General features: G+C 41.7%; 1 protein-coding gene across 2 annotated transcripts; it reads left to right on the top strand.

The window, feature by feature from the left end:
- The first annotated feature begins 19,134 nt into the window (after positions 1-19,134).
- On the top strand, positions 19,135-22,694 carry LOC147301635 (uncharacterized). Of its 2 annotated transcripts, XM_086283456.1 has the most exons (4): positions 19,135-19,513; positions 20,295-20,399; positions 22,010-22,107; positions 22,565-22,694. In XM_086283456.1, the coding sequence occupies exons 1-4, from the start codon at positions 19,150-19,152 to the stop codon at positions 22,661-22,663; spliced, it is 666 nt and encodes a 221-aa protein (XP_086139582.1). In that variant the 5' UTR covers positions 19,135-19,149; the 3' UTR covers positions 22,664-22,694. The 2 variants fall into 2 exon arrangements, with proteins under 2 accessions (XP_086139582.1, XP_086139581.1); XM_086283455.1 differs by lacking the exon at positions 22,565-22,694 and having other exon boundaries at positions 22,010-22,209.
- The last annotated feature ends 1,003 nt before the right edge of the window (positions 22,695-23,697 follow it).

Raw genomic sequence — 23,697 nt, forward strand, 5'->3', positions numbered from 1 at the left:
CCTTTAGTCATTGCACAGTTCTGGGGATTATTCTGCCCCGATTTCAAACAAGGATCTGTGTGTTTTGGGTTCACCGGCGTGTCCCCCTTTTTGCCAAGAGCCTCTCGAACCTCGTTGGTCTGGTGTTCCTGGTTTTCGCCAACCCCTTCATGGTTATTGCTGTGTTTGTGGGATCCATCTTCTCCAGGAGCCCAAACGTCATGACACTTGACCCCAGTTGCTGTCTCGGCTGTCCCTACATCTGTCTCTGCTGTGAAGGGTCCTCACATCTCCGTGTCCCCGTCTGGTGTCTCTTCCTTTCTCTGCAAGAGACAGAAAACCAAAACACCTCTCTCCCTAGCCTTGATAATCTAATATTGTTATCCATTGTTGTTCTAATGATTCAAATTTGGTTTAAAATATTATGTTCAGGACCTATTCTAATCATAATCTATGTGTGTGTAAAAGAAATCAAAAATTAGTGAACCCTTTCTAAGTCTAACACATTATAAGCTTAAGTTTTACCATAGCTAAATTATTAAACACAGAAATAACGTCATAAGATGTTCATAAAACCATTGTTTGATGTTCGGACTCAACTCCCCCTTTTTGACACACTCCCATGTGTCAATTCATTGGAGCTAGACAATTAAAAGAGAAGGTTGGTGACATCATATCTCAGAAAGTATCAGAAATTCTTCTCTCGAGTACCGTTGCTCCAGCCTTGTCATCCCTGAGGATCTTCGATCCCGAAAATGTCCCTTCTCCTCATGTAATAAAGTCTGTCATCCTTCCATGCCCTGGTAACTGGTCCATCCAGAGCTGTAACATTTTGAAATGTACATACAACAAGCCAAACCACACCTTGGTCACACCAACCCTTTTCTGCCCTGAAGATGTCCAACACCATCTTAGTCTGGACCAGGGTTGTAATAGTTTTGCAATTTTCATCAGTTGTAATTAGTTTTTACCAATTCTTTGCTAGTTTAGTGTAGTTTTTATTTTCTGAAAATCCTTAGTTTCAATTTAGTTTTATTTGTGTTTTGCAAAAATTAAGTGTAACAAAATCCCAGTTCCATCATATCAGTCATGCTCTTCTGGTTATCCTTGGGTGTTGAGACTAATAACTATTAACTCTTGCCGCACCGAGTGGTCCTAATTTTGGTTGAAGTGAATTGATAACCTTTTGAAGGCGATTGTTTCACACCTTTATTTAGATGTCCCAGTCCTGTTGTCTCGGGATACATCACGCTGCCTTATCTGGGGTTAGCTGTTTTCTGGGGATGCGGGTTGAGTGGGTGAGCTCTTCAAGGAGGGGGAGTGTGCTCCCCCTGATGAGGTCTTCTAGGTAAGCTAGGTTAGCCTTCTTGTGTGAGCTTTTCAAGTGCACTTTAAGGTTAGTGGGACTTTTAGTTTTATAAATGTCCCTCATGACCCCCTGATGACCCAGTATTTCATTTTTGCACACTGTAGTACACATTTTAGTTTTTGCTTGTAGCTCGCATACTCTACTTGCCACTCCTCTAAGTCCTGATGTTTCTTAGAGAGGGCAACAGTACCTTTAAAATTATATCACACGTGTGGGGGTGTGGCCTTGCCAATTGTTTTGCCCACCTTTTCAAAATGGCTGGCGTGCCCACAAGCACATTTCATGGAAAAAGAAAGGTAAGCTTGATATTTACATTTAAAATGTTTTGTTAAACTCAGATTTTTATTTTATTCTTTTTACAAGTACCCCTCCTCGGTGGCGAGAAACTGTTGGTGTGGTCAAGTGGGTGCTCTAGAAACAAACGCTCAGGACAGAACAGTTATCAGTCATGTACTTCCTACAAATTTTGCATATGTTTTATTCCATATTGATCCTCTGAGTGTAATGGTACATTTTAATTTGAATTTATCCAAACTAAACACAATATTTTCTTTATTTACTTTGCTCTTGTTCTTTTTCAGTACCACATCCTATCAAATGTCCCTGTCGATTATATTCTACATTTAATAACTTACTATTTCAAGTGAGAACCTAAATCACGTGGACCAATGTTTATTATTGCATATCTCTATTCTGAATGTGGCCAGTCATTCATAGGTATTGTTAAGGTTTTGGCGATTTTCCTCTATAAAATTTAATTGACTTTTTTACAGTGGCCTGCTATGGTTAATAGTAACATATTCCAGTCATGAGTGATATCAATAGTTATCTCCACTGTAGCATTTGGCATTCCCAATAATATAACATGATACCTTAATCAAAACACAGCTAATATAGCACAGTTTTCTTAATGCAAACATCAGTAACTCAAAATCAGCAACCACAGTGTTAAGTCTGCAGTTCATACTTATGTGAAGCTAGAGTCTCCTCCTCCAGTCTCTCTTATCCTCCTGCTCCTGAAAAAACAAAACAAAACAAAGCGAAGCATCCACCCTTCTCTTGTCGGCTGGGTGAATTGTTTATGAATTGTTTATTGGCATTTACTAATCCTAAAGTGGGTGCAGTCATTGTCTCAGTATCAAGTCAGTCAAAGCTTTTAGTCGTCAGTCCATCACAGTCCATTCACATGCATACCTCCACACACATTCATACCAGATGTTGCTGATAATGGAGTCTCACGCGCAACCTATTCGAGCATCCATCACCAGCAAGATGACGTCATCATTTTAAAGGAAAACAATTCCTTGTTGTTTTTTGGGCCGGATTGACTCGGTGCAATCCTTTTAGACTCAGAACTTCTCAGTGTTCCCTATAAGTGAATTTCTCCCAAGCCAATTACAATCATGGAGAAGCACACTTTGCAACTGTTTTTGTAAGAATATTTCATAGCGCTTTAAATTTCAATCTTTCAGGCCTGGTTTAAAGAGCTGATTGTTAAATCATAAACTCACAAAATATCAACATATCACCACCGGTGGATCACACCTCTCAGATGTTTTTTCTCCAGTGCACTGTAACAAAAACGAAAACAGACATAACCAACAAAATACTACTAAAATAACACAAACTAGGGCCCGTTGCAGACATGTCCAAGCATAAAACTATCCCTCTCTCGCTTACGAGAAAGAACACAAGCCAAAGCTCACTGATAAAATCAAGCTAGCGCTAAACAAAACCAAACAATCAACCAGAAATTCACAGGAAAATTTTGCTTCCTGCCGGGACAATATTGTGTGGGAATGAGAACCTCAGGTGCCGTAACACCTTTTGTTCCTCCTTGAATTAAAACTCAATCACAGAAAATGCCGTACTCCAACCTAACCTTACACTATTAATTCATCATTTTCACTCTGTGCCACTGTTCCTCATCAGGGCTGTGTGAAGCACAGCAAAGAATTCAGTCATAAACAGACATCACGCACAGACATTATTTTCATAACCAAACCGTTTTAGAGCTTATTCCTAAAATCTACATAAATGCCTTCTAGGTGACATATAACACATTCTAAGTAATCAATGGCTCCTCATAAAAATTATGCATTGGGATGTTTGTGTGCAGCATTTTGCATATCAGCATAAGCAAAGCATTCTTCATTGCATCAGCGTGTGTGTGTGTGTGTGTATGTGGATCACTTCTCAGTGAATCAGCATTCCAATGTGTGTGTGTGTGTGTGTGTGTGTGTGTGTGTGTTTGTTTCTCTTCATTCTGAGTCAGTGCATGTAGATGTGTGTGTTTGTGTGGGTGTTTGTGTGTGTGTGTGTGTGTGTGTGTGTGTGTGTGTGTGTGTGTGTGTGTGTGTGTGTGTTCATCACTTTCCTGTTCTGGTGTTCTGGGTAAACCACGGCCTGAAGCATGCCCTGGGGTCCTGCCCCCCTCCTTTTCAGTTTGTTTGCGACCATTGCTGCTGCTGCTGCTCAAAATTCAGTCCGTCCTGGTTCTGACCCCAATTGGGGCAGTCCTTTCTCCAGTGTCGATGTTCACCGCAGGTGAAACCTGCATCTTCTTCTGTGTTTTTGTCCATTCTGAGGTGCCTTCTGTCCTCAGTTACTCCTCTTGTCTCGGTCACGCCCTTTTTCGCCACCCGATCATCCGTGTTGGTCCATCACTGTCCTGCACAGTGTGAATGCAAAGTTATCAAGGTCAGCATTCTTTCGCTCGGCCTTACTTTTCATTCGGGCTTGGCGGGCGTCTCGTCACACCTCTGTCAGCTGACGCAGTCTGGGAATTTTCCCCCGTGTAGTGAAACGGGCCTTAGGTTTAGTGCTCTCCGTCTCGGCTGCATGAGATCACATTCCTGCAGGTCTGTTGACATTCTCAGGTCGTTGTTGTGGGTCCAGCTGTTGCAGCATTTGGTCAGTGTCACGTATGGGGGAGAGCAGGAGTCCAGTCAGCCTCGGCTTTCAGGGCCGGCAAAGCAGCCTGTAATTAAATATGTATAGAAAAAACAAAAACAAAACAAAACAAAAACAAACGAACAGGAAAATGATGTTGTGTTGGCTGTATTACAACGAGAGGGGAGAAACACCAGGACCAGGCCCTGTGTCAGCCTTCTCTCCCCCTTTTTTTTTTGTTTTTTCTCTCCCGATATAATCAACTCCTAACCCACCAAGTTGACAGGACAACACAAGTACATATTAAAATTCTTAAGATCATGTTTAAAAACCCAAAAAAGAAATTTTCTTTCATTCAGTAATCACTTTTATTAATCAATCAACAGAAAACATGTCACAATTTGACTCTTTTTACCACTAAATTTGTTGCGTCTTGCCTGGTTGGTTAGACCAGTGTTCCTTTTTTTTTTTTTTTTATTAAATTGTTGTCCTGCAACCCAGAGGGTTTCTTTGTCAGTAATGTATAGACTTCATCATTTAAGTATGTTAATTTTTCTTTAACCTTGCTGGAAAATCTTCACGTGTTCATGAGTGTAAGCTGTTTCTTCATTGCGTGTGTGTGCATTTGTATAAAAGCAGGTTAATTTTATCTTTTCTCAAACTAGGCGTTACCTTAAAAGGAGCCTTTCTCTCAGATTTCTCTGCTTGTGTGTGTTTTTGTTTCACCTTTTTGTTGTGATGCTCCGGACGCCTTCCCAACCTCCACAAGTCCGTTGGCCCCAATTTTATGTGTTAAAACTTCTCTTAATTTCTCCTCTAATTCTCTCCTCGCTGCTGTCTTTTTCACAGCTGCTGATTCGTGCTGGGTGTGGTTCCCATTACCTATAATTTTGCTTCGGCCGCTGTGCTTGTGGGGGCAGTTGGTCCAGGTCCGCAGCTTCCTGTATTAACACACTAAGAGGTTTATTTAATTTCATTTTCATCACTGTTAAACAGATAAGCAGGCAACCCGCCTACCTTGACAGCGTAAACTGTACGCCAGTCTCCCAACACATTCCTCTCTGTACTCCTCCATAATTCTCCACTGCACACCTCTTACTATCTCTCCTTTTTATTTTTATTACACCACAGAGTAATACACCCAATTATGCCCGTCTATCTCTATGTGGCTCCAAATTCCCTCTTTATTTTAATTTCACACTCGTCAGGGGACAGGCACACAACAATTTCAAACCACTGAAACGAGGAATTCAACCTTTTTTTATATTTCTTTACTAATCTAGACTCAACCTTTGTTCGCAAAATGTGTCTTGTTCTAGTCCGGAATAAATGTGAACCCGTGATTACACGGCCGTTCCAGTGTTATTTCCGTAGCTATGCGGGGGCCCTCACCTCCCCAAGTCACCACCTCGGCACCCGGACGCCGCCGGTCCTGGCCGCGCGTCCACGAACAGGAGGGTCGCCACTCCTAGGGCAAAATTATTTCCACAGGTACACTAGGCATCAACCTTTGATCCTAAAATGTGTCTTTGCTCTAATGTCCTCCTAATCAAACACATCAACCGTCACTGTCACTGTGTTCAGACTTCACACACACAAAAAGCACACTCAGAGCGCACCTCACCCACGGCCAGAGCGCGCCTTACACACACAGCGCGTTACACCATCAGTGTGACACACAGAGAGCGCCTCTCATCAGCAGAAATTTGCACAGAAACCTCTGAGCTCAACTATTAGATCTTCTTAAAGCACACTGCACCATAGACCAAAATACCCCTTTCTCTGCGCTTATGACCGCCACAACGGGGCAAAGTCGCATCATAAAAGTGATGCTTGCATCCCCGAAGTTATACCTGACATCATAAACCAGGTGTTGCTCTATGTACTTAAAATTTTACTTTGTATTATGACCGCAGCCCTTAAAACTTGACTGACGCCACAAACCACCGTCAAACCTCTATCCAATGTACTAAAACTAGCACCAACCACTACTGCACTTCACGGCCGCACCACCGGAACACGCCGTATCATAAACCAAACCTACGGACGTGTTTCGCTCTCGCGTTGCCAGCGTTCAACTGCACCGTGAAGCCAGCATCTGCTTTTCCTTAAATCAACTTCTATTTCATAGCCGGCAAAAGCCAGGACGTCACTGACACCATAAACAAAATAAACAAACCTCGACTTCAATGTACTGGACTAATGGCCGCGTCTTCAGAAGAAATTCTAACGTATTATTGCTACAGAAGCCAGTATTAGACAAAATTAAATGTGGAAGGTAAAGTGGCTGCAACTAGTCCAACGTAGTATGTTATTAGTATCTCGGTAGAAGCAGTTTATTTAACACACTGGAATTCAGCCTCAACTTATGTTGTTAGTATCTTAGTATCAGACTACCTCAACTTTTGTGTGGACACAGTCGCCCCTGCTAAGACGGTACGGTGTTATCCTAATAACAAACCGTGGGTAACACAGGAAGTCAAAGCTGTCCTCAACATGAAGAAGAAGGCTTTCAGGAGCAAAGTGAAGGAGGAGATGAAAGCAGCACAGCGGGAGGTGAAACGCTGCCTGAGGGAAGCAAAGGACACCTACAGGAGGAAGGTGGAGCAGAAGTTGGAGAGGAACAATATGAGGGAGGTCTGGAATGGTGTGAAAACCATCACAGGCCACAACACCAAGAAAAGCACAGTGGGGGGGACTGTGGAGAAGGCAAACGAACTCAACAACTTCTTCAACAGGTTTGACCAGCCCACAACCCCCCCACCCTCACCCTCACTACAGAGTCCTCTCCCCACTCTCCTGCCTCCCTCGCTTCCCCCCCTTCCTGACACCATGACACCCCCCTCCTCCAATCCCTCTCTCAGCAGCAAGACATCTCCCCCCCTCCCCTCCTCCCAAACATCTCCCAGTGTCACAGTGGATCAGGTCAGGAGGCAACTGAGGAAGCTTCGCCCCAGAAAGGCAGCAGGCCCAGACAAGGTGTGTCCTAGGATGCTTAAGGCGTGTGCTGCTGAACTTGGGGAGCCGCTACAACGAGTCTTCAACCTCAGAGTGCCCGCCCTATGGAAGACATCCTGCATCGTCCCGGTCCCCAAAAAGAACCGGCCCAATGAGCTGAATGACTTCCGACCGGTGGCACTGACGTCACATCTTATGAAGACTCTAGAGCGGCTCTTCCTCAACCTCCTCCGACCACAGGTACAACATGCCCAGGACCCACTACAGTTTGCATACAAGGTGGGTGTCGGAGTGGAGGATGCTATCCTGTACCTCCTACACAGAGCCCACTCACACCTGGATGGGGGAAAAGGCACGGTCAGGATCCTGTTTCTTGACTTTTCCAGTGCCTTTAATACCATCCGGCCCTGTATGCTTCAGGAAAAACTGAACAGGATGGAGGTGGACCCCTGCCTGGTGGCTTGGATCTCCGACTACCTCACCGACAGACCACAGTACGTCAGGCTGAAGGACATCACGTCTGACACAGTGGTCAGCAGCACAGGAGCACCACAGGGAACTGTGCTGTCCCCTCTTCTCTTCACCCTGTACACCTCTGACTTCTGCTACAACTCTGAATTATGCCATATTCAGAAGTTTGCAGATGACACGGCCATCATGGGGTGTATCTGGGATGATCAGGAAGAGGAGTACAGAAGTCTGGTGAGGAACTTTGTCGCATGGAGTCACACAAACCACCTGCAACTCAACACCTCAAAGACTAAGGAACTGGTTGTGGACTTCGGGAGGTCCAGAGAAGGTCCACTGCCAGTTCAGATAGAGGGGGAGGAGGTGGAGGTGGTCAACAAGTACAAGTACCTCGGGCTGTGGATGGACAATAAACTGGACTGGTCATGCAACACAGAGCACCTGTATAAAAAAGCCCAAAGCCGACTGTACTTCCTCAGGAGGCTGAGGTCTTTTAACATCTGCAGGAAGCTCCTGAGGATGTTTTACCAGTCGGTGGTTGCTGGAGTACTTTTCTATGCTGTGGTGTGCTGGGGGAGCAGCACAGCAAAGAAGGACTCATCCAGGCTGGAGAAACTGATCAGGAAGGCTAGCTCTGTGGTCGGCATGAAGCTGGACACTCTGGTGTCAGTGGCAGAGAAAAGGACATTAAAGAAACTGATGGACATTATGGACAATGCTGGGCATCCTCTGCACACGGCCATAAACAACCAGAAGAGTCTGTTCAGTGACAGGTTGCTTCTCCCAAAGACAAGAACTAACAGACTTAAAAACTCCTTTGTCCCACACGCCATCAGACTGTTTAACTCCTCTCTGGAGGGGAGAGGGAGGGGAAACAGGAGGACAAAGGAGGGGGGAACAACTAAGCTGTAGTGCCTCTTCACCTCACTGTGCAATACCTTGTGCAATACTTTTTGTAAATAGTCAACAGTGCAATAGACTCAATACTTGAAATGTGCAATTCACTTGTATTTTTATTTTTTATTCCTATTTATTCTATTTATCCCCTTTGTATATTTTATTTATATTTGTCTCTGTATTTATATGTGTGTGTGTGTGTGTGTGTGTGTGTGTGTGTGTGTGTGTGTGTGTGTGTGTGTGTGTGTGTGTGTGTATATATATATAACAGTTCTGTAACTGTAACTTTGGTCGTTGCTGTGCTTTTTTTGGAAGTCGAATTTCCCAGAGGAACCCACCCGAGGGATTAATAAAGTTCTATCTTATCTTATCTTATCTTATCTTGCGCCAAAAACCAGACACCGACAAATTTACTGTGAAAATACATGTGACTCAGCGAACAGATTAATTTGGAAAGCCCAATATGCACATTTGGTATTTATAATACAACAGGCTGTGCTTACCTTTCTGTTTTAGGCCGGCCTTCTGTTCACTTTGCCCCACGATCTCACCAAAGGCCAAATCTACACCTCCTCAGCACACCAAAGATCCGGGTCACACGGCACCAAGTTGTTGAAATCTCCCAATTCTTTGAATCTTTGGGCTGAAGGAGGGACAATACTCGGTGTATAAATGCTCAATCAACAATCATTTATTTCCATACAATTCAACAGTCAGAGCATTACAACGTCCGGACGGGAGAGATGCTACCAGAGGGTCAGGCACATGTCTCAAAATGGTGACAGGTTGCTCAGCTTTTTATAGTCTCTAGTGGCCCCCAGCTAGTCGTAAAAGCCAAAACATCACATTTTTTCTCTGTTACAGCGCCTAAGTTATGACCTCGGCAGTTGTTTCTCTGCTTTCTGTAAGGTGGGGGTGTGGAATGTGGTCTATCTATCTCCCCTGTCTTTAGACACAGAGTCTCCTGCTTACAACCTTCTCTTCATGATTCAACAATTAAGCATGTCAAGAAAACAGTGTAACACATTCCCAGCAGATCAAGGATACAGAGTGATGCACATTTATCTAATGAACTAATATGTGAATATGTTCTGTTAACTCAAAAGTATAATGAGAACTACACTACATACAGCTCACACACTCTATATTAAAGGGTATAATGTGATCTACAGCAGTATTCTAATTCAACTACTTTGATTACATATATAAGGTAACATATAATAACAGAATAATCTAATATACTGAACAATAACTGAACCTGAATGACCAAAAATCCCAAAAAGGTTAGCAAAACGAGCAGGGATGAGAGAAGATGGGGCAAAAACAGGTCCAGATGGCAGATCAAGAATGATGATATTTGTTAATCTGAATTTGGAAATCATTGGATTTGTGTGACTTACACCAGTGATAAAAAGTCTTTATCATGTCCTAAAATGAATCCATTACAACCTGAGATGAACAAGAACACACAAACAAAGCCCAAATTCAGAAACAGCGTGTAGAAAAACTGAGTTTAATGATCTCTCACATTCAATTCTGGGTCACTCTTCTTTACTAAGTTCCTTTGATTGGGACTTGGAGGCATTCGTTTATACGCGGCTCTCTGAAGGGCCCACCACAGTATTTCAATCAGGTTGAGGTCTGACCTTTGATTGGCCCATTGCTGAACTTGATTCTTTTCTTTTTTTAGCTGTTCTGTTGGAGATTTGCTGCACGCCTGAGCTGCGGCTGAGCTTTAGCTGTCAGATAGATAGCATCAATATTTGGCTCTAGAATACTTGCATGGGCATGCAGAGGAGTTCATGGTCAACTCAATGACTGTAAGGTCCCCAGGTCTCATGACTGCAAAGCAATCCCAAATCATCACCCTTCCATCGTGCTAACAGTTGACATGAGGTTCTTGTGCTGACATGTGTGTTTGGTTTTCCCCAGGTGTAATGCTGTGCACTATCACTGAACATAGACACTTTTGTCTTATATGTCCAAAGAGCATTAATTTAGATGTTTTGTAGCTTGTTTTAATGCATCTTCACTTTAACCCTCGTTGGCATGTTCTTTTTAGAGTGGCTTCTTCATTACTTTCATAAATAAGGCCTCATATCTAGTGGAGTGTTTAAAGTTACCTGTGCCACATCAGTTTGTGGGGTTGAATTTTTGCAGCTTTCAGAGCTCTAGTTCCTGTTTCTGCAGCAAGCTTCAGCCACAAGTTTATCATCACTGTATATGTACTTTAAACCACGCAGAATAACGACAATGATCATGCATTTGTATCAGTTGGTTTAGAAAGAAAACAAAAAGCAAACGCAAAACACACATTTATTTATCTACATTACCAAAACATACCAGATATTTTCTCCTAGCATAATCCTACAGGATCACATTCACATGTTGTTCATAGAGTTTACTTTGAGCCTTATTCACGTTTGTCTTTGAAGAATAAAGCGCATTAAGCACAGCCTGCATTTGTGCTGAGTCTTTTTTTTTTTGTTATGATGGTAGTTCAGAAATTTCCCCTTAAGAACTTATTGAGTTCAGAATAGAAACCTTTTGAACAATTAGCCAATCTCAAAATGTTTAGGAACTGAGAGGCAAGTCAGTCAAAAGAGGAACATCAGTAGATACACAAAGGGACCCGCAAGTAACATAAAGAACATAAAGACGAAGAGAAAGTGGTGTAAAAACACCACATGATTCTTATCATTTCTTTGTGTGGGAGAATAATGAGGAAGAGCTCAAGGAACCAGTGATGTCACACACACACAACACAATGGCAGAGCAGCAATAGAAAGCTCAAAAGCTTTTACAAAGAAAGAGAAAAAGCCGGCAACAAATTTCACCTAGAGAATATTTAGTTTGAAACTATGCTAATTATCAGCTCTTAAATCTGCTTTACTTGGGACAGAAACATGCTTCAGTGCAAAACAACAATGTAATGACAGCCAATCAAAACATATCAAAGTAAAATAAGGATTCAATTGTACATTTACTGTAAATTCAGAGCTGTGGGTTACCAGCAGGTGAATGTGATGCCAGGTGAGGACCTGCAGCTCAGCTTCACACATCTGCTCTGATTAAACAATTTAATACAATAAATGCGCACTAACAGGCTTCCATATACAGCAGGCAGGCAAAAACAAAAAGATAAAGCAAAATATATAAAAACACCTGTTTACTACCAAGTGAAATGATTAAATGTACGGCACAAAATAAAAACATACCAGCAATCGATTGATGGCTTCAGAGGAAATAATGCGCAGGTGATCTCTACAAAAGCACAAGTAGCACCAATCAACAAAAATGTGGCCAATTCAAACTGAGGCAGCAGCAACATGCACGCGACTCCTACCTGTAACAGCTATAGAAGTAAGATAACCAAAGGCACAGATATATACAGCAACAAGCGAGCCAGTGAGGGATGCTCAGATGGCAGCTATTATTTATACTAGTACCATACAATGTGATTAATGCAATTTTCAAATATAATATTCACTCTGCTACAGTAGCTATGGGAAACATGCCAATGTAGACACTTCTGCATTTCATAAGAGGGAAGCTTGTTTGCTAAACTGTTCTAAGGGTCAGCAGTTATATTTCTATGCATTTACATATTTACTGTGAATTTTATCCCAACTCAAGCACTGTATGACTGACCATTACCAGCTAAGCAGAGTCATTGGAATTGTCATTAATTTTAGACTCAGATATCTGACGCCATCCTAAAAAAAACAGCATTGCTTAAGACTTCTAAAGAAACTTTCAACAAGACAGCTAAAGTGGAACAGTCTTTTTGGAAAGACATGTATCTGTTACACTATTGTTTTTGTGTAGGGTTGGGGATTTTTTTATGAAACATACTTCAGAATAGACAATATATGGAAGCAAACAAACAGCATTTTCAACTTTTTTTAAAAAAATTAGAGACGGTTACAATGGTGACATTTGGCATATGTGCCCTGATTCACCCACTCAAAACTCGTCATTAGTTAATAATAACTTTTTAGATTTGTTACCAAGTTATTGTTGTAGTGTTGTGTACAAATTTGAAAGAAACATTACTGTAAATACACAAAAATGTTGATTTGGGAACCTTTCACTTTGCTGGGTCACTGATTTCCCTTTTTACTGACCCTTATTTGAGTTCCTTAAAGTTTCCTAACCCGTCCTTATTTCTGGTGTAAAGTTGTCACAAAAATTATTTTAAACCCAACTTATGAAGAATATCAACACCCAGTTAAAGAGCAGAGTCATCTGTGTATAAACCTGTGTTTACCACATTATACAACAAAATTTATGAGGACAAATAAACCCTCTTAGATATGTAATATAATTAGATATAATTAGTGATGATAATAATAGTGTTAGTGGTAACAGTACTAATGAAAAATAGAAGAAGTTGTATAACAGCTGTATTATAGCTAGAGTAGGTGTTAGAAGTAGCTGTAAGTGTGTAGTAATGTGTGTGTGTGTGTGTCTGCACTGTGCAGTAATAGAAGATTATATTTGGCAATAACGAATTCGACACACTAGAAGCAGCATTAGCAGATATTTAGTTAGTGCTAGAAGTCAGTGGGGATCTGCATGAGTGAAGGTCATTTTATTCTTTCTAAGGCATGAACAGGCTTCAGCAGCTTTGCAGAAGTCTTTGTCACCGCAGGGACGTTCACATAAAAAAAATGTCTGACAGAGAACCGAGTGTGACTTGACAAGAAAAAAACTCTGAAACCACATCCTCTTTCCCTCTCAGCCCTGAAGGAGGCTACAGGAGAGATGATATGCGAAGACGTCTGTTTTAAACTCGTCAAAGTTGGCACTAACCTCTATTGTTAAGGTGTATTCAGTCATTCTTGACTTAATGCAAGTTTGTCTTGAGTGTAAATCATTCAAAGTGGCCTAAAATTCAATGCTAAAGAGCAATATTCTGTTTGTGTTTGGATGCGTGAGTCGGCGGGTTTTTGATGTTGTCATAGTCATGAGGCAAGAGAACTCATGTTTCCTTTTAAACCCAAAAGTCAGAGACGTCAACTTGAAACTGATTCCTGGCGAATCGTCATCAGGAGTGTTTATTTTGTTGCAACAGCTGTGGCACAGTCACATTGACAGACTGTCACTTGACTCACTTGTTGTCTAACTAAATGCAGACCTACTGTATGTTTGTTCCCCAGTGAATCCTTTTCATACCCTCTAACCTTTAACACCCTCCTTAACTGAGACTAAAATGAAACATCTGATTCTTGTGTTGTGACTTTGTGTCTATAAAAACTTTATTTTAACTAAAACCAAGACTTGAACTGGTCATTGATCAGGTGGGAACATGTGACACATTACCATACAATGTAACCGTACAATTAATCACAATTTGTGCAGAGAACAAACTTTAGCTTTTGTTTTATGCCATATTCGTCTCCGGCTTTGACTCAGTCTAAACATGTATAATGATATAAATCAGATAATACGTAGAGCCAAACTATAAAAATGGACAATTATTCATAAAACTTGCACTTTTCTATTAATTCTCTTCCATGTTTACAATTTTTTTCTCACAAACTTAGAAAACATCACAACTGAAAATATCACAAAGGTTTGAATCACTTCCTCATAAACAGCTGCTGGTTTTCCTGGTGGGGTTGTGGGTCTCTAATAAAAGCCTGACCAAAAACCAAGACGTTAACTCATCTTGTTAAAGCATATATAAATTTAGATCAAAATACCTCATGTGATTGTGAGACACATTACCACACAGTGGGCGATCAAAATATATTTAACACCTAATTTAAAGTGCTCTTTGCTCTTCTTCAAAGATGAGGTGCAAAACATCCAGAGGAGGAGCGGTGTGTCTTCTGAATACTTGTATTTATGCATCTATGTTTTCACCACAGTTGTCAAACCTGTGCAGAGAACAAAAATCAACTTCTGTATCACATGGAGCATCATTATGATAATGACTATGACTCAGAGACCAGTCAGCAACTGTCAAAGTCTGCAGTTTCCAAACCTCAAGGTAGCGACCAGGATCAAGAAACCTTTATTTCAATCCCCAGGATCAGATCACCAACCCCACTTTTTACTATCAGGTACTTTGGCTTTGAGAAATCTTGAGCACCACCAGCCCAGCTCACCTAGTTCTACGTAAAGCAAGGAGATCCAGCAAACAGGTCCAAGCGGTCAGAAGACAACTTCTAAACATAGCAGCAGAGCTGGGAGCAGTGGACAGAAAACATTCAGAGATGTGAGCTTCCAAGAAGAAGGAAAAAACTGGTCTGTAATAACCACATGGCAGAGGCGATCACATTTCTATACATTTCAGCATTCTTTTATTACTCTCAGTTGCTGTCAATTACACACAACCAGCTGCAGTTTTCCAGCTCGCACCTGCACAACAACAACAACAATTACGGCAGGACATAGTTCAGCCCTTTAAAGCAGGTGCAGCATGATTGTTGATGCTGCTCAGGTGAGACCACCTCGCCACAGCCGCGCCACCGTCTTTGCCCCGCAACAAAGTCATTATCTTATTTTTAATTTCATCACTTTTTTCTTGTTACAAGAAACTCAGCAGATTCTTCATCATGATGCTAGCAGCATCATTTTTAAAAGTGTGAATACAAACAGGTCACAATTTTCTAGTTGCTTTTTTGTGTTTTTTTTACTATATTTTTTCCACATATCTCTCCTTCCACTGAGTCAAAGCATCATCAGCAGAACAGCTCCACACCAGATCACCAGCTCGACATCATATACTGCTCAGCCTTCCTCATTACTGGTCTCATCCTTCTTATTAGTGATGTGTTGGTTGCGAACGAAACGGCTCTTAGAGCCAACTCTTTGAAGTGAACGATGCGATCCAGCTCCTTATTGGGAGGCCATGTTTTTTTTTCTTTCTCTCACCCTCTCTCTCGCACTTTTTCTTCCGCTTCACTCCGCACGCGAGCCTTGTGCTTTGCGCTGGGAAGAGGGGGGGGCTCTGTGCCTAGCTCCAGGATGCTAGGCGCAGTGTTGAGCTTTTGTTACCCAATGGCTACACAAGCCAGGAAGTACCAACGACCAGATTTGGTGTGTGGCAGTAACAGGTAAATTAACTTTTTTTTTTTTTAATTATTTGAATATATATGTGTGCTTGTGTATAAATACACAAACAATACACATATGCTTTCAATTGTGTAATTTAAGTGATCTAGGTAGCTCTGTTCAGTTAACGCTACAAATGTGTTTTGGAGTTTGTACGTGTTTTGTCTCTAGGGACCACCACATATATTTATATATAAACATATATAAATAAAACCACTTTTTTTTACATTAGTAATTCCTTTTGTGCATAATTTTATATTATTGTTAATAATTAATTAATTAAAGCAACAAAACAACCTGAAGAGCCGGTTCGGAGCCGAAAGAGCGGCTCTCTAAAAATCCCATCACTAATGATCAGATATCAGGTGATCAGTAGACTTATTTTCTCACAAACTCCGGTCCATTCAGATATCGTTTTATAGCTACAAGTCTCCCCCTGCTGGATATTGGAAAGAATGCAGGTTTAAGGTTTCATTAAAGTTTTTCTGAATCACTAAAACATTAAACTCCCTTCCCTAAACCAAATTCTCAGTGGCCTAAACTTGTGTTTAAGATTTTGAGAAAAAGAGTGGATGAGTTTTGTAAATTGTACGGTGGGCCTGAGAGGCCAAACGGACTGCAACTTAAGAAAACACCAGCAATTAGAAATCCCAGTCTTCAATTAATTCAATACAAAATATTACATAGAGTGCACTATACAGGTCATCGGATGTTCAAGATGGGCTTTACGTCTACCAACAACTGCTCACACTGCCAAACCAATTCACCAGACAATTACATCCACGCTCTTTGGTTCTGTCCACCAGTTCAGAAGTTTTGGCGCGAGATATGTGAAGACTTATTGAAGTGTCTGAAATGTAACATTCCAACTTCCCCTTTAGTGTGTTTGTTGGGCAGCTTAGATAATGTCACTTCAGAAAAGAATATCGCCCATATGGTTTTCACTGCCCTATGCATAGCCAAGAAAACAGTCCTCATGAACTGGAAAAATAAAAATAATCTTAATTCTAACCAATATAGAAATTATCTATTAGATTACATTAGTCTTGATACAGCCTCTGCCACCACATCAGATCAATTGCTCTGGGCTCCTTTGATCAGCTCCATCACCTAGTGGGGGTGGGGGGTCATAGTTTGGTCCTGCCTTCACTGTTGTGATTGGTGTGGGGGTAGGGACAGGCTTAGGGCGTCGGGGGGTTCCCCGGAGGCATCTTCCTTGGGGGGCTCAACCCGGGGTAGCGGTCATGTCCGGATAGGGGCTCTGTTGGCTCTCAGGTGACTGTTTCCTCGCGGCTGCGTGCAGCGAGGCTAGGGGAGGGTCTGTGCTGACGGACGTGGGTTACTGACCTGGTAGCCTGGCTGCCCCTGGGTGGGTCCGGGATGGGCGTGAGGTTCTGGGGGCGCTCCGTCTCTGGGCTGGGGCCCGGGCCGGGCCTCGGGGGCTTGGGTCCTGGTTGGTGTGTTGCCGGGGTTGTGGGCGGGTGGGTGCATGGGGGCTCAGCCCTGGAGCAGGGTGCCGCCGGTGCATCGAGCCACCTGGGGGGCTCTTCAACTGGTGGGGAAGATTGTCACATCTTGCAGGAGCTTTCCTCTCCTCAGGGGCTCTCTCTGCAGGAGGGGGAGATACAGGAGAGGTGGAGGAAGATCTCAGCCTGGGTGTTTATTGTCTTATGTAGTCTGGAAGAAAAGTGGATGGTGGGGTGGGTGCAGTTTTCTCTGTGGTGGGGTTGGGTGGACTGTCCTGGGCTCTGTGGGGCCGGGAGGCGCTGCTGCGCTGGGCCCCGGTCTGGATGGGCCTGGGCCCCCTTTCCCTTGCTCATTGAGCACTTGAAACACAGTCCAGAGTTTGGCTCTTAACTGGTGTAAATATTTTCTTAAATTCAGACATTCTCAGTTAACACTGGAAGACACTGCAGATGTCATCACTGTTGATGCAGTGATGACATTTGGGGTCCCACAGAGGTCGATGTCGGAGCCGGTAGTTTTGTTGTTGTTGTTTTCTTTCTTCCATCTAAGTCAAATTATTATAAACATGGTTTTTAATTATTATGCAGATAATGAAGAGCTGAATTTAGCTTTGATTCTTGGAAATCACTGTTCCTTAAAAAGACTGAGTGAGTCCACCATGTGTGTGTCCCACAGTTTTTCCAGCTACAAGAGTCCAAAACAAAGGTCACACTTTTCACCTTCCATTCTTAGGTTGAAATATAATTTTTAAAAAAAAGAAAGAAAAAAACTCCTTCTGCTAAAGCACAGCAATCCTGTGGTGAAGAGTATCTTGCAGCTCAGAATATCTCCAAACTGTAAATTTTTTTTAAACATCCAGTCTGGAAGAGACGACACCATCCATCCATTCTCTTCCACTTATCCTTTTCAGGGTCACAGGGGGCTGGAGCCTATCCCAGCTGTTGATAGGCAGGGTACACCAGTCTGTCGCAGAGCTGATACATAGAGACAGACAGTCATCTGCACTCACATTCACACCTACAGGCAATTTAGATTTAATTGATTTAACCCCACTAACTGCACATCTTTTGACTGGAGGAGGAAGCCGGAGTACCTGGGAACAACACACGCAGATGCAGGGAAAAAATGCTGCCCTGAAAAGACTGCACATGTAGACTGGAGTTAGTCAAATGGTGCAGCCAGATTACTGAGTGGTAAAAAAAAAAAAAGATATTGCATTACGCCAGTGGTGACCGCTTTGGAGTGGCTCTCTGTGCATTAGAGAATCCAGTATAGCCTTAAATGATCTTGCACCTACATAAAATATATGTGCGTGGAATATTTGTGTCCATATAATCAAGCTCAAGATCATTAAGTTCCAGTTCCCAGAAATCTATCAACTGAGCCTTGTTATAAATCTAAGCTAAAGATGTCAGTTTTTCAAACTTTTGGAGACTTTTGAACTGTAGTAGAAGTTTGTTGTATCTGCACTAATATAGAATAGAGTTGGATTTTTAATATGAGTACTATGAGAGTTCTAGATATTTAAATATTTGTGTTTTTCTGCTATAACAGCTTGAAGACACAAGATGGAGCCACCTGATCAGCTCATCAACATGCTCGACCAATGATGACCATTAGCTCTGCTGTTCAGTGTTTCAGAATTTACATTGATGTAGCTTCTGCTGTTACTTCTGCTAAAACATGTATTACTAGTACTACCTTTAGAGGTCAGGGCAGCAGGATTAATCAGACTCTTTATCTCTTCATAAAACACAGCTACCTCTCTAAGCTGCACCCCACCACACTCCAAATATATATGCGCATTGTAACTGTATAATTAGGCCAGATCACGTTAATACCTGAAATGGTGATTGCACAAAGTAAAGTCAATGCTGCAGACGTTAGGCTGGATGTGAAGGAGGTTCACTTCCTGTGGAGTTTCTTGGTATTTGTGGTTTGTCTGAAGGTGTTGCACACAACATAATCAGTGCCTGAAGTAGGAAGTGTAGAGCACTTCTGTGTCAGAGTCCATCAGAGCTGAGCTGCTTTCAGACGACTCCGTCTTGTTGTGGATGCTGAAGCTGATCATGGTTCTCCTGTGGATGATCCTGTTGGTGCTTCTGCTCTGTGCAGAGGCCGAGAACGTGACCGAGGTCAGAGGAGAGCTGGGGACCGATGTCACTCTAACCTGCTCCAATCAGACATCAGACACACACTGGTACATGGAGATCCACAGTCAGTTCAGAGCAGGTATCGGCCGCAGTTTTTCTTCAGCAGACTCTACCTACTACTCTCCTGGTTTTGAAACCAAATTTTCAATCCTGGGAAACAAACTCGTGATTAAAAACTTGACAGCAGAGGACTGCAGGCTTTACTTCTGTGGCATCAAGAGAGGAGGCAGCACTCAGTTTGTGGAAACTTTCCATCTTATTTCAGGTAACTGACTAGTTAACATTTTTGCATTGACTTTTTTAGAGGATGTGGTGTCAGAATGCCCCACTGTCAGTTAAATATGCCAAAAGTATATAGGTCTGGCAGTAAAATTGTGGTTTTCTTCTTTTTACACCTCTGATGTGAGTCTGACAGAGAAATGCAGCACATTTCCTATTTAAGGTGTAAAAAAAGACTAGACTAGTCTGAAGAGCAACATAACAAAATAAAGGTCCAAACAGTCTCAGACTACATGGGTATCAATGAAATCAGCTGAGCTTGAAGTAACTCTATCAGTAACACAGGAGTGGGCTAATGGAACAATGAACATCCACCTTGTTTAAAATTGTATAAAACACAACCTTTATGTAACCCTCAATTTGATTGCTGTGAATTTCTATGAAATAGCTGTCTAATGCCTCAAAATGATACAGTAGGAAACCAACAGTGATGTGGAAACCAGAGGCCAATGAATGTCAGCAAAATACACCCTCTTGTAGCAGCAACAGATACGCTAACCTTTAGTGAAGACAAGTGGGCGGGTTGTGAGCTTTGTCTGATGTCAGTTTTGAGACAAGTGATTTAAGCGACCACCAAAGCATTTTTCTTACAGAGGAGTGGCAAATTCAAAAGTTAAAGTGTGAATCATAAAGGTTAAAAAAAAAGGTTAAAAAGTATTCACAGCTGGGCCAGTTCAAACTTCTTAAACTATCAGCTGAAAAGTCCTCAGACATGTAAAACATGTTTCACACACTTGTTCATAAATCTGTCTCCCTTTTCTTTTCAGATGTAACTCAAAAACCTGTCGCACTCACTGACAGCAACCAGCAGAGTGAGCTTTTCATCCTGAGCTCTCTGAGCCTGAACGCTGCACTCGTTCTTGTGGTGATCTGTGAGTCTGTTTGTCTGAAGCTTTGGTGTCTCTGCTCTTCTGCTAGTACCACCATGTCTCCACAGTGTGCAACCATTAGATCATGTTACAGAACAGCAATCAAACCACCTGCTCATTAATGAAGCTGTTTTTATGTCTGTGTTTGTTATTTTATCATTTGAGTAAAACATGTTTGGATGCAAACATCTTAACTAAAGTTAATAAAATTTTACAGAATAACATCTGTGTTGTACAAATGCAGCTCTCAAGATTACTTCAAGGATTTTAATTTGCTCTTTCGTTAGTTTTTGTTGAGATAAGTCCATTAAAAGGGTCTTAAATTCTGCTTTTGCTGCATGAAGACCAGATGTTCACGTGAAAAGTTTAATGAATGACGTAAACCTTTGTAAAATGATCAGTGTGAACTGAAAGTGCAGCATGTCCAAACACAGACAGCACGGGTGTTGTCCCTCAGCAGGTGCAATTTTTAGGGTCCTCTTAAAGGGGGTGGAGCTAAACTGTCATGGTTTGGCTGTGTGTCACAGAATGAAAACTTAAAGAGGCAGCTTTATTGTTCTATAGCGGGAAAAAAATCAAATGCAAACTACAACATGGAAACTGGAAATTAATAACTAAAAACTGGAAAGCTAGAAAACTAGAGACAAAGATACCAAGAAGCATGGCGGCGGCGGAGGGGGAGGAAGACCAGCACAGTGAGGGCACAATGCAACGCTGGCAAAAAGGAACACAGGGCTTAAATACACAGAGTGATAACGAGGGAATGAGAAACAGTCGGAGAGCACAGCCAGGAGTAATCAAACATGATGAGACCAAAGGAAGAAAATGTAAAAACGTTTACATAAGATGAGGACTACCAAAGTAAAACAGGAAGCATGAGACAATTCACAAAGATGCAGAGTAGACACTAAGACGTGGAAACATGACAGATCTGGAAACAGAAGTAACATGAAGCACAGAGGCAACAAGTAACCAGACGTGGGACACAGAGAATGTGAAGAAACTGAAAATAGAAACCAGAACAACAAAATATAACCTCAAAAGAACTAAAACCATGAATAACAATAATCACCAAATATAAATTAAACACAAAACACTGGGTCACACTCAGGATCAGGACAAAAACTGAACTAAGAAGCTGAACTCAGAAAAATGATTTTTGACCTTCACTAAACATGAAGCAATAAGTTTAAGTAACATATGTCAAATCAAAGGTTTATTTATTCAAATAGTTGAAAAAAGTGCTTTGTAAAAACTTGTATATCAGTTTTACCAGTTTCCATCACATGAAATGTTTTACATTGCACTTGTGTAACACAATTATAAAGAAAATTTACATGTAATTTATTTAGTTAAAGTCAGCAGTTTGTTAGGAAAAACAAAAACATTTTCAGAGTGCGTTATTGTCCAGGATGAGATAAAGAAGGATTAGTTTGAACTGTGAATGATACAAAGCTCTGCTGGAAGGAGTGAGAGGAAGGAACCTTTATGCACTCATTAGGTGTCACATTGTTGGGAGGAGCAGCTGACTGTGCTTCCTGAAATGTGTTGTATGTGATGAGTGCTGATGTGAGTGTGAAGGTGAAGTGACTCCTCTGATGGTCTGTTGGCAGGTCTGAGTTGTGTATCGTTGTCTCTGAAGAGGAGAATCAGCAAGTATCAGGCAAACCTCCCTCCAGCTGGGACCAGTGAGAGGCTGGAGGCTCCACAGGTAACTCAGACTTTTCAACCAGTATCTACACAACTCGACCCAGTTTGGGTCAGTTTGGTACAATTGAGTAGCGAATCCTGTGACATTACTTGTATGCGATAGTAACACAAAAATGCTGTTTAGTTTTTGAAGAATTCGCTCTCATTACTCGTTAAATGATGCCACTAACTAGCCAATCGGTGGCATGGAGTCTATTGATGTTGCATGTCGCCTCAGATCCCTTGAAACTCAGCAGATTCTAAAACAAGGAACTGGAACCAGCTACTTTTTTTAGTACCTGGTATCAGGTACTACCACCTAATGGAAAATTATGTACCTAAAGACCAAGTTGAGTCAAACAAAGCCGAGTGTTAGTAGTGGGAAAGGCCCTAACGTGTACAGGTGACCCTGCAGCTCATGCCCATTGTTCTCCTTCTGTGCTACTTTGTTTGTACTCAGTGCTGCTGTTGTGTTTCAGAAGAAGGAGATCCAGCCCCCGCCTCGATCTGCTGCTCCTCCATCAGAGGGCATTTACTACAAACTTCACCTGCCTTGCTTCACATTGCCTCAAAGCTGACAGACACACCTGGACAGGTGGATGATACCTGCTGGATTCAGATTTCACAACTTTTTGCCAAACCTTTTTTAAAGTGCTTCAGAACTTCAGATGGATAAACCAGACCCAGAGGCTGCTGTAAAAACCTGTAAATATGTGTACAGTTCACTTTCATTCATCACATTATAGTGAACACAGTGTGAACGTTACAATGTTGGACAAAAAAAGGCCGTGTCTGAAAATCTTGAGATTTAAAAAAAATAAAAACAATATAAATTGTAAAGCTACCAGAGACTGAAAATTTAATTTCAAAAAGTCATAAATAGATCAAGCAGAGTGTGAGAGGTAGTTTTTCTTTTTTTTTCTTTTTTTCAATTCAAGACCATCTGACGTTGGAGTGAATTTAGAAGATCATTGCGTTGTGTTAACAAACACCTGAACGCTCCAGACCTGCAACCTGCCAACAATGCTGCTTTTATAGAGCTGCTCACGCTCACTGATGATCAGTTACTGATGTGCACCTGGGTGCTGCAAATCCTGTTTATTCCTACGGAAACAGTAAGGCTGGGATTAACAGTTGGTTTAGCTTTTGTTAAATAAATAATGAGACAGCGTAATGTGTCATGTTGTGCTTTTGTTACTGTGTGACAATGTGTGTGTGCAAAAACAGAATCCGCTGATTTACATTCAGAGCTTAAACAGAACTGAAACTACAAAAAAGCAACATGTTCATGTGAGAAATTACAAGAAAATAGGTGACATCATCTCTCTCGAAGAGATAGAGGGATTTAATGCTCTGTGAAAGTCTGCAAGGGTAAATAGTAGTGAAGCCTTGAAACTTTTCTTCCAAGGGGTTAAAAAAAAGTTCCTTTCTCAAGGTTTCATGTGCTCATTTCAACTATTTGTTATGGCCTTGTGGCTGTGTTCCAACAGTGTCAGCATGGAGATAATCAAAGAATAGAAATAAAAACATAAAAACACCTTAATATGACTTTGTGTAGTTAATTAATTTCATCAGTTTTTATAAGGATAATAAAAGTCCATCAATGTGGAAA

The sequence above is a fragment of the Aulonocara sp. 'chitande type north' Nkhata Bay genome, linkage group LG23 (genome assembly GCF_057382095.1).
Source record: "Aulonocara sp. 'chitande type north' Nkhata Bay isolate Kocher_YH1m ecotype deep benthic linkage group LG23, A_spYH_male_GT1.1, whole genome shotgun sequence".
NCBI classification, from domain to species: domain Eukaryota; kingdom Metazoa; phylum Chordata; class Actinopteri; order Cichliformes; family Cichlidae; genus Aulonocara; species Aulonocara sp. 'chitande type north' Nkhata Bay.

Excerpts from the sequence above, each read along its gene's own strand:
- LOC147301635 (XM_086283455.1), top strand. The coding sequence starts at position 19,150 with ATGCTGAAGCTGATCATGGTTCTCCTGTGGATGATCCTGTTGGTGCTT. Across the intron at positions 19,514-20,294 it reads AACTTTCCATCTTATTTCAG|ATGTAACTCAAAAACCTGTC; the intron begins GTAACTGACTAG and ends TTTTCTTTTCAG. Across the intron at positions 20,400-22,009 it reads ACTCGTTCTTGTGGTGATCT|GTCTGAGTTGTGTATCGTTG; the intron begins GTGAGTCTGTTT and ends GTCTGTTGGCAG.